This window comes from Mobula hypostoma, chromosome 10 (assembly GCF_963921235.1).
Source record: "Mobula hypostoma chromosome 10, sMobHyp1.1, whole genome shotgun sequence".
Classification (NCBI taxonomy): domain Eukaryota; kingdom Metazoa; phylum Chordata; class Chondrichthyes; order Myliobatiformes; family Myliobatidae; genus Mobula; species Mobula hypostoma.
This window is the reverse complement of record NC_086106.1, coordinates 41,607,950-41,625,690: the sequence shown is the minus strand read 5'-3', so window position 1 is coordinate 41,625,690 and position 17,741 is coordinate 41,607,950. Positions and strand designations below refer to the sequence as shown.

General features: G+C 41.9%; 2 protein-coding genes across 3 annotated transcripts in view; one reads left to right on the top strand and one right to left on the bottom strand.

Annotated features, from left to right (window-relative positions):
* Nucleotides 1-10,641, top strand: part of LOC134352869 (reticulon-2-like) — a 269,961-nt gene extending 259,320 nt beyond the window's left edge. For both annotated transcript variants that reach the window (XM_063060408.1, XM_063060409.1), the window contains exon 12: nt 10,486-10,641. The gene's annotated coding sequence lies outside the window, so the exon portion shown is untranslated. The remainder of the gene's footprint in view (nt 1-10,485) is intronic.
* LOC134352523 (titin-like) lies at nt 4,812-17,699 on the bottom strand. Its single transcript, XM_063059790.1, is given in 6 exon segments — nt 4,812-4,996; nt 5,116-5,243; nt 5,245-5,392; nt 5,495-5,770; nt 5,873-5,923; nt 17,609-17,699. Coding segments are annotated over 6 exon segments (879 nt in total).
* Nucleotides 17,700-17,741: the final 42 nt, after the last annotated feature.

Sequence of the window (17,741 nt, the reverse complement as noted above, 5' to 3'; positions counted from 1 at the left end):
CTACTGTAATCACCCTCGGCAATAACTAAAGCCTACTGTAATCACCCTCAGCAATAACTGAACCCACTGTAATCACCCTCGGCAATAACTAAAGCCTACTGTAATCACCCTCGGCAATAACTGAACCCTACTGTAATCAGCCTCGGCAATAACTGAACCCACTGTATTCAGCCTCGGCAATAACTGAACCCTACTGTATTCACCCTCAGCAATAACTGAACCCTACTGTAATCACCCTCAGCAATAACTGAACCCACTGTATTCACCCTCGGCAATAACTGAACCCTACTGGATTCACCCTCAGCAATAACTAAAGCCTACTGTAATCACCCTCAGCAATAACTGAACCCTACTGTAATCACCCTCAGCAATAACTGAACCCACTGTAATCACCCTCAGCAATAACTAAAGCCTACTGTAATCACCCTCAGCAATAACTGAACCCTACTGTAATCACCCTCGGCAATAACTAAAGCCTACTGTAATCACCCTCAGCAATAACTGAACCCTACTGTAATCACCCTCGGCAATAACTAAAGCCTACTGTAATCACCCTCAGCAATAACTGAACCCTACTGTAATCACCCTCGGCAATAACTAAAGCCTACTGTAATCACCCTCAGCAATAACTGAACCCTACTGTAATCACCCTCGGCAATAATTAAAGCCTACTGTAATCACCCTCAGCAATAACTGAACCCTACTGTAATCACCCTCAGCAATAACTAAAGCCTACTGTAATCACCCTCAGCAATAACTGAACCCACTGTATTCACCCTCGGCAATAACTGAACCCTACTGTATTCACCCTCGGCAATAACTAAAGCCTACTGTAATCACCCTCAGCAATAACTGAACCCACTGTATTCACCCTCGGCAATAACTGAACCCTACTGTATTCACCCTCGGCAATAACTGAACCCTACTGTAATCACCCTCAGCAATAACTGAACCCTACTGTAATCACCCTCAGCAATAACTGAATCCACTGTAATCACCCTCAGCAATAACTAAAGCCTACTGTAATCACCCTCAGCAATAACTAAAGCCTACTGTAATCACCCTCAGCAATAACTAAAGCCTACTGTAATCACCCTCAGCAATAACTGAACCCTACTGTAATCACCCTCGGCAATAACTAAAGCCTACTGTAATCACCCTCAGCAATAACTGAACCCTACTGTAATCACCCTCGGCAATAACTAAAGCCTACTGTAATCACCCTCAGCAATAACTGAACCCTACTGTAATCACCCTCGGCAATAACTAAAGCCTACTGTAATCACCCTCAGCAATAACTGAACCCACTGTAATCACCCTCGGCAATAACTAAAGCCTACTGTAATCACCCTCGGCAATAACTGAACCCTACTGTAATCAGCCTCGGCAATAACTGAACCCACTGTATTCAGCCTCGGCAATAACTGAACCCTACTGTATTCACCCTCAGCAATAACTGAACCCTACTGTAATCACCCTCAGCAATAACTGAACCCACTGTATTCACCCTCGGCAATAACTGAACCCTACTGGATTCACCCTCAGCAATAACTAAAGCCTACTGTAATCACCCTCAGCAATAACTGAACCCTACTGTAATCACCCTCAGCAATAACTGAACCCACTGTAATCACCCTCAGCAATAACTAAAGCCTACTGTAATCACCCTCAGCAATAACTGAACCCTACTGTAATCACCCTCGGCAATAACTAAAGCCTACTGTAATCACCCTCGGCAATAACTGAACCCTACTGTAATCACCCTCGGCAATAACTAAAGCCTACTGTAATCACCCTCAGCAATAACTGAACCCTACTGTAATCACCCTCGGCAATAACTAAAGCCTACTGTAATCACCCTCAGCAATAACTGAACCCTACTGTAATCACCCTCGGCAATAATTAAAGCCTACTGTAATCACCCTCAGCAATAACTGAACCCTACTGTAATCACCCTCAGCAATAACTAAAGCCTACTGTAATCACCCTCAGCAATAACTAAAGCCTACTGTAATCACCCTCAGCAATAACTGAACCCTACTGTATTCACCCTCGGCAATAACTAAAGCCTACTGTAATCACCCTCAGCAATAACTGAACCCACTGTATTCACCCTCGGCAATAACTGAACCCTACTGTATTCACCCTTGGCAATAACTGAACCCTACTGTAATCACCCTCAGCAATAACTGAACCCACTTTATTCACCCTCGGCAATAACTGAACCCTACTGTATTCACCCTCGACAATAACTGAACCCTACTGTAATCACCCTCAGCAATAACTAAAGCCTACTGTAATCACCCTCAGCAATAACTGAACCCACTGTATTCACCCTCGGCAATAACTGAACCCTTCTGTATTCACCCTCGACAATAACTGAACCCTACTGTAATCACCCTCGGCAATAACTGAACCCTACTGTAATCACCCTCAGCAATAACTAAAGCCTACTGTAATCAGCCTCAGCAATAACTGAACCCACTGTATTCACCCTCGGCAATAACTGAACCCTACTGTATTCACCCTCGGCAATAACTGAACCCTACTGTAATCACCCTCAGCAATAACTAAAGCCTACTGTAATCAGCCTCAGCAATAACTGAACCCACTGTATTCACCCTCGGCAATAACTGAACCCTACTGTATTCACCCTCGGCAATAACTGAACCCTACTGTAATCACCCTCGGCAATAACTAAAGCCTACTGTAATCACCCTCAGCAATAACTGAACCCACTGTATTCACCCTCGGCAATAACTGAACCCTACTGTATTCACCCTCGACAATAACTGAACCCTACTGTATTCACCCTTGACAATAACTTCTCCTTACAGCAAATACCCACTCCTCATAGCACACACTTTCTGGCTGCAAATTCACTCTTCTTACAGCAAATACCCTCTCCTTACAGCAAATACACTCTCCTTACAGCAAATACCCTCTTATTACAGCTTATACACACTACTGGCAGCAAATGCCCTCTCCTTAACAGCAAATACCTTCTCCTTACAGCAAATACCATCTCCGTACAGCAAATACCCTCTCATTACAGCAAATACTCTCTCCTTACAGCAAATACCCATTCCTTACAGTAAATACCCTCTCATTAGAGCAAATACCCTCTCATTACAGATTATACCCACTTCTGGCAGGAAATTCCCTCTCCTTACAGCAAATACCCTCTTCTTAGAACTTATACACTCTCTTAACAGCAAATACCCTCCCCTTAGAGTTCATTCCCTCTCTTAACAGCAAATACCAACTCCTTACATCAAATACCCACTCCTTACATCGAATACCCTCTCCTTACAGCAAATACCCTCTCGTAACGGCAAATAAATCCTCCTTACAGCAAATACCTTCTTCTGACAGCAAATACCATCTCCTTGCAGCAAAGACCCTCTCCTTACAGCAAGTACCCACTTTTGGCAGCAAATACTATTCTTTGCAGCGAATACCCTCTTCTTAGAGCTCATACCCTCTCTTAACAGCAAATACCCTCTCCTTACAGCAAATGCCCTCTACTTACAGCTTCTACCCACTTCTAGCAGCAAATACCCTCTCCTTACAGCAAATACTCTCTCCTTGAAGCTCATACCCTCTCCTTACAGCAAATACCCATTCCTTACAGCAAACACCCTCTCATTACAGCAAATACCCACTTCTGGCAGCAAGTACCGTCACCTTACAGCAAATACCTTCTTATTAGAGCAAATACCCTCTCCTTACACCTTATACCCACTTCTGGCAGCAAATACTCTCTCCTTACAGCTTATACCCACTACTAACAGCAAATGCCCTCTCCTTACAGCAAATACCGTCTTCGTAGTGCTCACAACCTCTCTTAACAGCAAATACTTTTTCAATATTTTTATTAATTACTTGCATAGACGAATACAAAATACATTATGATATTATGGAAACAGAAACAAGGTTGAAATGCCCCATATCTATGTATAGTAAATTAACCATAATATTGAAAAGGTATACATAATGATGGATATCCGAACCTCCATCGTGAATAGGAGCATCCCACATCCCACATCCCACCTTGAGAGACATCTTTGAATGTAATTGGTCCTTGTGGACCTGGAGTGTCTTGTACTTTAACAGTGAAAGTCATAGACTTGCTACCATTGCTGTTTTCCACGGTAAGAGTATACTTTCCAGCATCATACCTATTGCAGTTCTCTATTGTTAAGGTGCTGTTTGTGTCTGTGGTGTTAATATGAACATGTACACCAATGGATGAATCTGCTTTTTACCAAGTGGCAACAGGAACTGGCCTACCTCGGAAGGCAACACATAGCTAAATTGCACTGCCAGCTCGAACAATATGAATTTGTTTGAAACTGGCATCCGTCTCAATTTCTGGTGATGTTAACCTGTCTATAGCTAGTACTGGAGCAGAAATTTCACAACTTTCTCCTTTTCCTGCACCATTAACAGCAGAGACACGGAACTTGTACTTTTCACCAGATTCCAATTCAGTGATTGTGTAATTGGTATTGACAGATGCTTCTATGTTAACCTTGTGCCAATCTCCAAGACTGGCCTTGCACATTTCAATTATGTAGCCAATAATTTCCATGCCTCCGTCAAAGACAAGCCGAGCCCATTCCAAACTTACAGAACGTGACTGTAATGTATCTGTGACTCTTAACAATGGTAGTTGCACTTGGTGGATTTACTGGCTCCCTACATTTAATAAGTCTAGAAATATCACTTGAAGGGCCCACCCCAGCATTATTTTCAGCCATGACACAGAATTCATATTAATCTCCTTCTATGAGGTTAGCCACTTTAATTTAGTTTTCAGTGATTGGTCTTTTGCTGGATATTTTAACCCAGCGCAGACTCTTCTTCTCACGCCGTTCGAGGACGTAATGCAGAATTTCATTCCCTCCATCTGATTTTGGTCTTGACCAAGTAAGAGTAATAGTTTCTCCTGAAACATGAGTTGGTTCTGGTATACCGGGTGCATCAGGCACAGCTGTGAAACAAAAGAAAAATTAACTAATTAGAACTGGTTTGACAGATAAGGACTAATAATTAAGTACTTCCAATTGATTGCCAATAGAGTGTCAATTACAAATTCTGAAACACACATACTATATTGTATCTGTGCAATAACTGGCTCTGAATCGAGTGGTCTGCCAACGCCAAATTTGTTGACGGCTGAAATTCGGAATTGGTACTCATTCCCCTTAATTAACTTGGTGACCGTGTATGAACAGGCTAGTGACCAATGCCCACGTAAATCAACGTGTCTCACATTTTTCTATTACATAATTGCTAACGACAGCACAGCCATCATTATCTGGTGGAGTCCACCACAATGTAAGTTTTTCTCCAGTAATGTTGGTAAATCGAATAGGTCCAGGAGTGTCTAAACAAAATCAGAAATGTTAATGCTCCAGGAAGTGAACAAAAATATTCAACACACTAAAATATTAAAGAGGAACATAAGTTGTTAATTTCCTCTAAGTACCTTGAACTCTGACATGAATATCAGCTTTCTGGATGCCTGAAGCATTCTTGGCTTCCACGGAATATATGCCACGATAACCTCGGTTGCTGTCTCTAACAAAGACAGAACTAGACCCAATGTCCATCATTAATCTCTTCTCAATTTCCTTTCCATGCTTATACCAGGTTACTTGAGGTAATGGGTGACCTTTGACATGCACCTTGAGTCGAATACTCTCACCAGATTTTACTGTCATGCCTTCAAAATGTTCAGCACCAAATTCAATTGATGGTGGTACTATAAAAGAAACAGATGAGTTATTGTCAAGTTGACATTTCAAAGACATTACAACTACATACAATACTAGATACAAACTAATCAGTTTTTATAAGTACTTACTGTTCTCATCCCTTGTCATAATGTTTCCTGATGATTGAGAAGGTGGACTCACTGTGCCGACAGCATTTCTAGCAATGATATGGAATTCATAACCATCACCAGGACTTAGGCCAGACACTGTATATTGGCATTCAGTGATATCAATAAAGTTGCACCACAGCCAGCGACCTCATCCTTGCCACTTTTCAACACTATATGCCATGATTTTACTACCTCCATCACAAGGAGGTGGATCTCACTTAAGTGTTACAGTGTTTCTTGTCACGTCAATATAATCTGGTCTGCCAGGTGGATCTGATGAAGAAATTTTACAAGTAGTCAGGATAAGGAGTGACAATCAATAATAATGTTACCTATTATGTTTCAATATAAGTAATACAAAAATGGACAAATGTTACTTACCAACAGGTGAGACAGCCAAGGTGAATTTGCTTGGTTCACCAGCTAGGCTCAATCCAACACTGTTTTCAGAATAAACTGGAAATTGATATTCCAGGCCTTCAGTAAGTCCTAAAATTCTGTATTCTCTGCCAGAAATAGGATTTCTGTTGACTTTTTGCCATAAGATGTTGTTCCTTTCTTTCTTCTCAACATGATATCCAGTGACTTCTGAACTACCATCATATAGTGGTGCATCCCATGAGATTGTCATACAATCACAAGTGACATTGTGACAGGCTTTCCAGGTGGTCCGGGAAGTCTGAACTGATGTTTTGCTATAACTGCCATTGAATTAAGTGGCTGGCTTACTCCGTATCTATTTTCAGCATAAATTCTAAATTGATATTCTAGATCTTTAACCAGTTTGGTAACTTTAACGTTTGTCCTGGCCACACTAGAACAAACCACTTTCCAATTTGTTTGTGAGGTTTCACGTTTTTCAGTGCTGTAGCTAGTAATCTCATTTCCTCCATCATTATCATCAGGTGCATCCCATGAAATTATGACACTTTCAGATCTGATTTCATCAAATCTAATTGGACCTTTAGGCTTCAACAGAGGACCAAGGATAATCACAGTAAAGTTGTATGACTTTCCTGAAATTGCATTATCTAGGATCAAGGTGTACCATGTCCTTTCTTGACATTCTTGATATTTAATGTGAATCTTTATGCGTTGAGCTAAGAAATCGGAGGGGTAAACTGATGGCAGTTATTTATAGGCCTCCAAACAGCTGCAGTGATGTGGACTACAAATTACAACAGGAAATAAAGAAGGCTTGTCAGAAGGGCAGTGTTATGATAATTGTGGGGGATTTTAACATGCGAGTGGATTGGGAAAATCAGGTCAGCACTGGATCTCAAGAGAGAGAATTTGTAGAATGTCTGCGAGATGGCTTCTTAGAACAGCTTGTTGTTGAGCCCACTAGGGGATCGGCTGTACTGGATTGGGTAATGTGCAATAAACCGGAGGTGATTAGAGAGATTGAGGTGAAGGAACCCTGAGGAGGCAGTGATCATAACATGATTGAGTTCACTGTGAAATTTGAAAAAGGGAAGCCGAAATCTGATGTGTCGGTATTTCAGTGGAGTAAAGGAAATTACAGTGGCATGAGAGAGGAACTGGCCAAAGTTGACTGGAAAGGGACACTGGCAGGAAAGACGGCAGAGCAGCAGTGGCTGGAGTTTATGCGAGAAGTGAGGAAGGTGCCAGACAAGTATATTCCGTAAAAGAAGAAATTTTTGCATTGAAAAGGGATGCAACCGTGGTTGACAAGAGAAGTCAAAGCCAAAGTTAAAGCAAAGGAGGGCATACAAGGAAGCAAAAATTAGTGGGAAGACCGAGGATTGAGAAGTTTTTAAAAGCTTACAAAAGGAAACTAAGAAGGTCATTAAGAGGGAAAAGATAACTATGAACGGAAGCTAGCAAATAATATCAAAGAGGATACTAAAAGCTTTTTCAAGTATATAAAGAGTAAAAGACAGGTGAAAGTAGATATGGAACCAATAGAAAATGATGCTGGAGAAATTGTAATGGGAGATAAGGAGATGGCAGAGGAACTGAACGAATATTTTGCATCAAGTCTTCACTGAGGAAGACATCAGCAGTATTCCGGACACTCAAGGGTAGCAGGGAAGAGAAGTGTGCGCAGTCACAATTACGACAGAGAAAGTACTCAGGAAGCTGAATAGGCTAAAGGCAGATAAATCTCCTGGACCAGATGGAATGCACCCTCATGTTCTGAAGGAAGTAGCTGTGGAGATTGCGGAGGCATTAGCGATGATCTTTCAAAAATTGATAGATTCTGGCATGGTTCCGGAGGACTGGAAGATTGCAAATGTCACTCCACTATTTAAGAAGGGGGCAAGGAAGCAAAAAGGAAATTATCGACCTGTTAGCTTGACATCGGTGGTTGGGAAGTTGTTGGAGTCGATTGTCAAAGATGAGGTTACAGAGTACCTGGAGGCATATGACAAGATAGGCAGAACTCAGCATGGATTCCTTAAAGGAAAATCCTGCCTGACAAACCTATTACAATTTTTTGAGGAAATTACAAGTAGGCTAGACAAAGGAGATGCAGTGGATGTTGTATATTTGGATTTACAGAAGGCCTTTGACAAGGTGCCACACATGCGGCTACTTAATAAGATAAGAGCCCATGGAATTGCAGGAAAGTTACATATGTGGATAGAGCGTTGGCTGATTGGCAGGAAACAGAGAGTGGGAATAAAGGGATCCTTTTCTGGTTGGGCTGCCAGTTGCCAGTGGTGTTCCACAGGGGTCCGTGTTGGGGCCGCTTCTTTTTACATTGTACATCAATGATTTGGATTATGGAATACATGGTTTTTTGGCTAAGTTTGCTGACAATACGAAGATAGGTGGAGGGGCCAGTAGTACTGAGGAAACGGAGAGTCTGCAGAGAGCCTTGGATAGATTGGAAGAATGGGCAAAAAAGTGGCAAATGAGATACAATGTTGGAAAGTGTATGGTTATGCACTTTGGCAGAAGAAATAAACGGGCAGACTATTGTTTAAATGGGGAAAGAATTCAAAGTTCTGAGATGCAACGGGACTTGGGAGTCCTCGTACAGGATACCCTTAAGATTAACCTCCAGGTTGAGTCGGTAGTGAAGAAGGCGAATGCAATGTTGGCATTCATTTCTAGAGGAATAGAGTATAGGAGCAGGTGACATTGAGGCTCTATAAGGCGCTGGTGAGACCTCACTTGGAGTACTGTGGGCAGTTTTGGTCTCCTTACGTTGCTGACGTTGGAGAGGGTACAGAGAAGATTCACTAGAATGACTCCAGGAATGAGAGGGTTAACATATGAGGAACGTTTGTCCGCTCTTGGACTGTATTCCTTGGAGTTTAGCAGAATGAGGGGAGACCTCATAGAAACATTTCGAATGTTGAAAGGAATGGACAGAGTGGATGTGGCAAAGTTGTTTCCCATGATGGGGGAGTCGAGTACGAGAGGGCATGACTTAAGGATTGAAGGGCGCCCATTCAGAACAGAAATGCGAAGAAATTTTTTTTTGTCAGAGGGTGGTGAATCTATGGAATTTGTTGCCACGGGCAGCAGTGGAGGCCAAGTCATTGGATGTATTTAAGACAGAGATTGATAGCTATCTGAGTAGCCAGGGCATCAAAGGTTATGGTGAGAAGGTGGGGGAGTGAGACTAAATGGGAGAATGGATCAGCTCATGATAAAATGGCGGAGCAGACTCGATGGGCCAAATGGCCGACTTCTGCTCCTTTGTCTTATGGTCTTATGGTGATTTTGTTTTCTGTTTTGTGTACCAGATTTGTTCACTTTCTTTTCATGGAATATTTTCTTTCTCCCATTTGATACTTGGTCGAGGTTTACCTCTATACGGCAGATCAACGTGAACATTATATCCAATTCTTACACTAATTTGTCCTCCTGGTATTTCAGATAAGTCAGCTTCAGGTGAAATGACATATAGCACTACCCCTTTTCATTTTTCTCAAAGACTCGGAACTCAACTACTGTTAACTCCTTTAATTTAGTAATTTCGAAGGTACAGACTTTGGAAATTCCAGCATGTGACCATTCTTTTTCCTCATTCAATTTCTTTTCAATTACATATTCTGTAATTATGCTGCCTCCATTGTAGTCGGGTTTGTTCCATTGTAACAAGACAGATAATTTTGTTGAGTCTTTCATCACAAGATCTTTGACCGGCCCTGGTACTTCAGTGGCTTGTCTCACAAGGCTCACCAAATTCAGTCTCATTCTCTGCTAGTGCTCGGAAAAAGAATGAGCTCTTCTCTGACAAGTGGGTAATCTTAAAAGTTGTATTGCAACATTTGCTTGTGACACTTGACCAGGCCCTTTTTGTTGCATCTCTCTTTTCAATCACATAGCTGACAATTTCAGCACCACCATTAATGAGAGTTCGTTCCCAAACTAATGTGATTGTACCTCTGGACACGTGCTTAACATGTAACTTCTGACAAGGTCCTGGAGAATTAAGGACTTTAACATTTACAAATGTTGATTTGGCTTCTCAAACACCATTTTTAATTGTCAAAATATACTTGCCAGTATCTTCACGGGTGACCTCAGGAATAGTGAGAAGTGTAGATGACTCAGTATTATAGATGGTGTATCTTTCATCAGTGTTAATATTTTTCTCACCCTTTCTCCAGGTGACATTTGGATGAGGACAGCCTTTGAAAGGTATCATAATTTCTACATTTTCTCCTGATTTTGCTGATATGGAATTTCTGAGTGCAACACCAAGATCAATCTCTGGCTCCTCTGCAGAATATAAAGATATAAATAAAGATCTGAAAATATTTACATATAGACGTTATATAGAATCAATGCATTTTATATGTCGTGAATTTACCCAGTATGTCAGTAGGTTCTGCCATTTCAATTGGCTCCCCTTTACCAGCAGTACTAACTGCGCTAACACGGAAGTAGTAGTTTACACCAAGTGTTAATTGGGACACAACATATTCTGTAGTTCTGACTTCACCCTTGGAAGTAATTACTGTCCACTGTTGCTCTTCGGCTTCCTTCTTTTCAATGATATAGCTTGTTATTGCGCTTCCTCCGTCGTAGACAGGTTTAACCCAGCCAAGTGTGATGGAAGATTTAGTACTGTCAATGATCTTCAGTTTCGTTGATTGGCCAGGTGGATCTACACATAAAAGTGAGAGTATTTGAATGAATTAACTGGTGAGACGCAGCTACTGTTTGCTTAATATTGAAAAACTTCACATTAATTTTACATACCAATTGGATCAGCAGCTTTATAGAAATCAGAAGAATCAGAGTAGGGACCTTCTTCTGCTGCAGTGCATTGATGGCACATACTTGGTACTGATACTCATTTCCCTCTGTAAGCCCAAAAACCTTTTGCAGATGGGTTCACGGATGGGTTCTTTGGTAACCTTAAGCCATCATAGACTCTTTCTTTCACGTCTTTCCAAGATATAGCCACTGATTTTGTTACCACCATCAACAGTGGGTCTTCTTCCAGCTTACAGTCATTGTTTGCTTAGTTACCATGGATACTTCAGGCATGCTTGGTTGCCTGGGTATAACTATTGAAAAAAGGGTATGTAATTAACGTTTATGTAAATATTAAGAAAAGTAGTCACTGTAAAAATAACCTGTTTTGTTTTCTTACCAAATGCATCCTTAGTGATAACAGCGTCAGATTGCAGTGGCTCACCAACACCATATTTGTTCACACCCTGAATACGAAACACATATTCATTGCCTTTAATGATATTCCTTACGGTAACAATAGAATGCTCCATCTTTTCTGAAATGAGAGACCATACAACTCGACTTGTCTCACGTTTTTCAGCAATATAGTGGGTGACAGGTGCACCACCATCATCTGTTGGAGCACCCCATGCGATTGTGATCTTCTCGGCTGTAACACTTGTGAAGTTTACAGGCCCAAGTGGGGGTCCAGGTTTGTCTGTGAAGTAGAACAAAATCAGTGCTGAACTCCTGAAAAATGTATTGTTCTACAGATAGTCTTCAATTTATAAGAGCCCAAACGATCTACTTACCTAGAATTTGTAACCTGATTGTTCCTGATGCTGAGCCTATGGGATTTTTAAGCTTGATTTCGTAGCTTCCACTGTCGATACGACTGGCATCCTTAATAATTACTGTCATGTACCCCGTGACGGGTTAAAGAACCAGCAGAGATGGAAAACACTTTGGAGTCCGGTATTGCTATTAACTAATAATATTTATTAGTAACTACGCAATACAGTAATATAAATGCAGATAAATCAAACAGGTTAGCAATGATTATATAGAAGAAAGTGTGGAATATATATGAAAACCAAGCTTCTTCAAGTCTAGGGGTAAATAGATACAATCTTACGATGATGAGTAAAGTTCAGTTCAGTTCGTGGTATTGAGTTAAGTAGTGATGGAGAGAGAGAGATTTGAGTCTTCAGGTGAGCTGACACCGTCGATCTTCCCATTGTCCTCCAAAATCCTTTAAAAGTCACTGACTGTGACCACAACAAAGGGGACCGCTCTTCTGTGGTGGAGCTATCAATCCAGGCAGGGTTGGACACACAAACAACTCCCCACCAGTCACTTCCTTTTCACACAGCAAGAGCCACTGATCGATCCTCCAAAACCCCATTTCTTCTGTGGGCACAACAAAGCTCATTCACTGTCCAAAATCATGTGTCTCAGGTCTATCATCTGACCTATTTATCTCACCGTACTGAGTACCAACTGTCATTCAAACAGCTCCTCCCTTCGCTGTCTGTGTAAGAATGTACAAGCAGGCCATGTCCTTGGGAAAGTATAAACAACTGAGCAGTCTTTGTCTCTCTTCCTCTTAAAACAAGGTGTTTGTGTTAAATAACTCTCTTTCTCTTCAAAAGCACAGTTCATAGCGGTAGTCGAGCACAGTTTATAGGGGTAATTCAGGATCTGTCACACCCCTTTCCTTCAAAAAAAATTTTGGCAAAGGTGAAATTTTTGGTTTAACTGGAAATTTCAGAGTTTGAAACAATACATATAATCATCAGATGACAGAGCAAAACGTGTACAATTTCCAACTTAACATCTGGATAAACAATCAGCTATAATATTGTCAGTACCTTTCACATGTTTGATTTTTAAGTCATATTCTTGCAATATCAGACTCCAATTTAACAACCTTCTATTTTTATCCTTAAAGCAACACACATCAAAGTTGCTGGTGAACGCAGCAGGCCAGGCAGCATCTCTAGGAAGAAGTACAGTCAACGTCTCAGGCCGAGACCCTTCGTCAGAAACGTCGACTGTACCTCTTCCTAGAGATGCTGCCTGGCCTGCTGCATTCACCAGCAACTTTGATGTGTGTTGCTTGAATTTCCAGCATCTGCAGAATTCCTGTTGTTTGCATTTTTAAATTCTTATCCTTCATCTTACTTAGAATCACCAATGGATTATGATCCGTGTAAACCACAAAGGGTCTCTGAGCAGGACAAACATAAACCTCAAAATGTTGTAAGGCCAGAATAAGTGCTAACAATTCCTTTTCAACAGTTGAATAATTTTTCTGGTGCACATTAAATTTCTTTGAGAAATAAGCTACTGGATGCTCAATGTCATCCACACCATTCTGTAACAGTACTGCCCCAGCAGCTTCGTCACTAGCGTCTGTTGCTATTGAGAATGGTTTAGAAAAATCAGGTGCTTTGAGCACAGGATGATAACACAGGATGGTTTTCAGACGTTCAAATCCCTCCTGACAAAGGTCATTCCATACAAATCTTTCACTCTTCCCTAAGAGTTTTGTTCAGGGGAGAGCGACGTCAGCAAAGTTCTTACAAAACTTATGATAAAACCCAACCATTTCCAAAAACCTTCTCAAAGCTTTCTTGCCGGTTGGAACAGGAACCTTAGCAATAGCTTGAACCTTGGCCTCTACAGGAGCCAGTAGGCCCTGGCCTACCATGTAGTCCAGATATGTAATGGTGGCATGGCCAAACTCACTTTTAGCGAGGTTCACAGTAAGATTGGCCTTGGAAAGTTTGTCAAACAGTTTTGCTACTGCTGCAATATGCTCTTCCCACGTGTCATTCCAGACCACTAAATCATTGATGTAAGCCCCTGTACTTTCTAAACCTCTAATCACAGAATTGATGATTCTTTGAAATGTCCCTGGAGCATTTTTACATCCCGAAAGGTAAAACATTATATTCATGTAGCCCCAAAGGTGTGACAAACACTGAGATTTCTCTGGCCCTATCGGTCAAAGGAACACAGCAATATCCTTTTAACAGATCAATTTTTGTGAGGTACTTAGCCTTTCCCACTTTATCAATACAGTCATCCACTCTTGGGATTGGACAAGCATCTGTTTTGGTTATTGCATTCATTTTCCTGTAGTCAGTACAGAATCTCATGCTACTGTCCATCTTAGGGACAAGGACGCAGGGCAACGCCCAGTCTGAGGTAGATTGCCTAATGATACCGGTTGCTAGCATGTAGCCAATATCTTTTTCAACGCCTTTGCTTTTCTCAAAGTTCATTCTGTAAGGATGTTGTTTTATGGGCTGGGTTGAATTTATAATGATGTTATGCACTGCACCTGTGCACCATCTTGGAATGTCAGGAAATAAGTCTTTATGCTTGCTAATTAGTTCCTGCAATTGCTCTCGCTGTGCAGGCTCTAGATGACACAATTTGTTTAGCCCCCCAGCTCAGAAACTATTTGTTGGAATGTTCTTGAAGTAAAGTTACTACCCTTGTCAGATTGAATTTCCTTAGGTAAACCTACCAGTGCGAAAAACTTGCTGAGTGCCTTTACCACAGTCTTGGCCTGGATGTTTCTGAGAGGCACAGCTTCAAGGAACCTAGGTGCAGCACACATAATTGTTAACAAGTACTGATGACGAGCTGCAGTCTTTGGCAATAGGCCTACGCAATCCACTATGACCCTAGAAAAAGGTTCACCAAAAGCAGGTATTGGCTGAAGTGGTGCCTTTGGGATGGCCTGGTTAGGTTTTCCCACTACCTGGCAGGTATGACACCCTCTGCAGTATCTTTCCTCATGTTAGGCCAATAAAATTCCCTCATAATTCTGTGCACAATCTTCTTTACTCCAAAATGTCCCCCTAAAGGCATCTTGTGGGCCAGGATTAAAATTTCAGCCCTGTAAGCCTTTGGAACCACCACCTGATGCACAATACCCAATCCTCACTTGCAGGCACAGTGGCTGGTCTCCACTTCCTCATCAACACCCCATCTTTAAGGTAATATCCCGCTGTCTCTTTCTGAATTTCATCCTCATAAAGAGTTGTCTCTTTTAAAGCCACAATTTCAGGATCTTTATTCTGTTCCTCTATAAATTCCTTCCTCGATAAGGACAAGTCTCTTCCTTCCTCGATAAGGACAAGTCTCTTCCTTCCTCCTTACTCTCCTCTGCCTTGCTACCTTCTAAGTCCTGTTGGTATAGGAACGTTAGGAAAGTCTCGAATAAATCAATATTAGCATCAGCAGCTTTTCTGGACATGCTTTGGGTCACTGCGCATACGGGATACACATCAGCATCTATAGGCAGCAGGCTTACTTGTGAGCTGAACTGCTGGGAAAACATCTCCACCTGCAAGGTCATTACCGAGTAAGACATTAACATTGTCTATCTGTAGTTCAGATCGTACCCCTATTGTGACTGGTCTGGATACAGAGTCGCATTCCAAAATTATCTTATGCAAAGGCACGGCCTCAGTTCCCTGTCCAATGCCCTTGATAATATTTACTTCCCCAGTCTCCGTCTCAGCACCAAATTCCAAAACATTCTTTAATATTAGTGACTGAAAAGCTCCAGTATCTCTCCAGATTCTCACTGGAACTAGGGTTGACCCCTCCTTCACAGACACAAACCCATTTGAAATAAATCTCTCAAGTCCCTCTTGAACTCAGTCAGACTCTTCCTTCTTCAGCGGTGTTTTAACCGTCTGAACGCAGGCATTTGGGGTTTTCTCTTTCTCTTTTCCTTTTTCCCTTTTCATAGCAAAACAATTGGATGCCACATGACCAGGTTTCCCACAAAAATAACACTTGAAACTGGGAAATTTTCCCCCTGACTGCTTTCCTTCCTCCTTACTTTTGTCACTAGTCCCTGGTTTACTTTCTGGTTTAGCCAGTGGATTACCCTATTACCCTTTTGAGAACTCCTATTCGGAACAAACCTGACCTTATGAGTTAAGGCATACTCGTCTGCTGATCTAGCTGACTCTGACAGTATTGCTGCTTCTCTCTCATCCAAGTACATCCTTATACCATCAGGGACGCAACCTTTAAACTGTTCAATCAATATCAACTCTTTCAGGTTGTCAATATCTTCACTTGCCCCTTTTGAGTGTGACGAAAGAGGGTTACAAAGAGTACACATAGATTAAGATGTTAGCTGTCCTGTGCTGGCACCAGTGGGATCAGCAGTTGATCTGCCACCTGTCTTCAGGAGAAAGAGAGATAAGGAAAACAATGGAGCAGCATTTGGAAATGTTAATGAAGAGACGGGAGAGTTTAACGGAAGGAGACACGGTCTGAGAGCTGTCAAGATCGGCTCCTTTTTGAACCCTGAACTGTTTGAAGTGTGATGGACAGGCGATACCCCAGCAGGGGGATAAAAAGGGACAGGTTCGCTAAGGCAGGACACACATGACACCACGAGGTAACGAGACCCTGGAAGCGGTGCGCCTCCCACAAGTCGGTGGGAGTTTTTGGAGGGCTGGTCGCGGGACCAAGCCATAGATGCACAGGTGGAAAGGTACGATTGGCGGGAACCTGGTGTGTGTCCGCCCTTGCCTGGGTGCCAGGTTCACTGCAGAGGAATGATCATATCTGAAATGGAGGGGTCACAGTCGGTGACCTCAGAAGACATTACAAAGGGCTCGCCGAAAGCTGACTGTGAGGAATATCGAAGGTCTGTTTGGAATCCGATTTGAATATTCATTCGCTCTCTCTCTCTCTTTCCCACGGCGACAGCGATTATTGCGAACTGAACTAAACTGAACTCTGTCACTTTGAAACTGGTCATTTACCCCTAGACGACGATAGAGTTTGATTGATCCTATTATCCTAGTTCTGTGTACATGTGTGTTTATTCATTGCTAACCTGTTGCATTTATATCCTTACTATTAGAGTACTGTGTTGCTTATTTCTCTAATAAAACTTCCTTAGTTTCCGTAATCCAGACTCCAACTGAGTGATCCATTTCTGCTGGTTTGGCAACCCAGTTACGGGGTACGTAACATGAGGTACACCAGCGATCAAAGTACATCTGCATCTCACTGGCAAACTCTAAATACATGTGGTCCCAAGGCTTCCTCAAATTTCGGAACCTTTGCCTGTATGCCTCTGGGACCAACTCGTAAACTTTAAGTATAGCACCTTTCACTACATTATAATTACTTGCGTCTGCAACAGACAACACCAAATACACTCGTTGAGCCTTCTCCTTAATCACACTTTGTAATAGAACTGATCTCTTGGCCAGTTCCGACTTATGGCCACTTTTTCAAAATGTAGGAAATACCTATTGATTTCTGTTTCCTCAAATGAAGGTACCAACTTAATTTCTTGGCTGATATTAAACGGTACAACTGACTCCCTACTACAGATTGGCACTGGAACTCCTTGCCGTGCCATCTCCCTCTCAAACTCTCTCTGTTTGTCTGCCTCTCTGGCCTCATGAATCCTCTGCTTTTCTGCTTCAGCAGCCTCGAGCTGTTTTAATTGCAATTTCAATTTCCATTGAACCTCAGCCTCAGTATGTACCTTACCTTCAGCAAATAATTCTAACGCCTCCTCATCAAACGTTCCCTTATCTATATAACACTGGGCTATTATCGTCAGCATCTGAGCTCTCCCCATTTTAGTAGTCACCTTTAGTCTTAACTTTTGAGCAATTCCCAC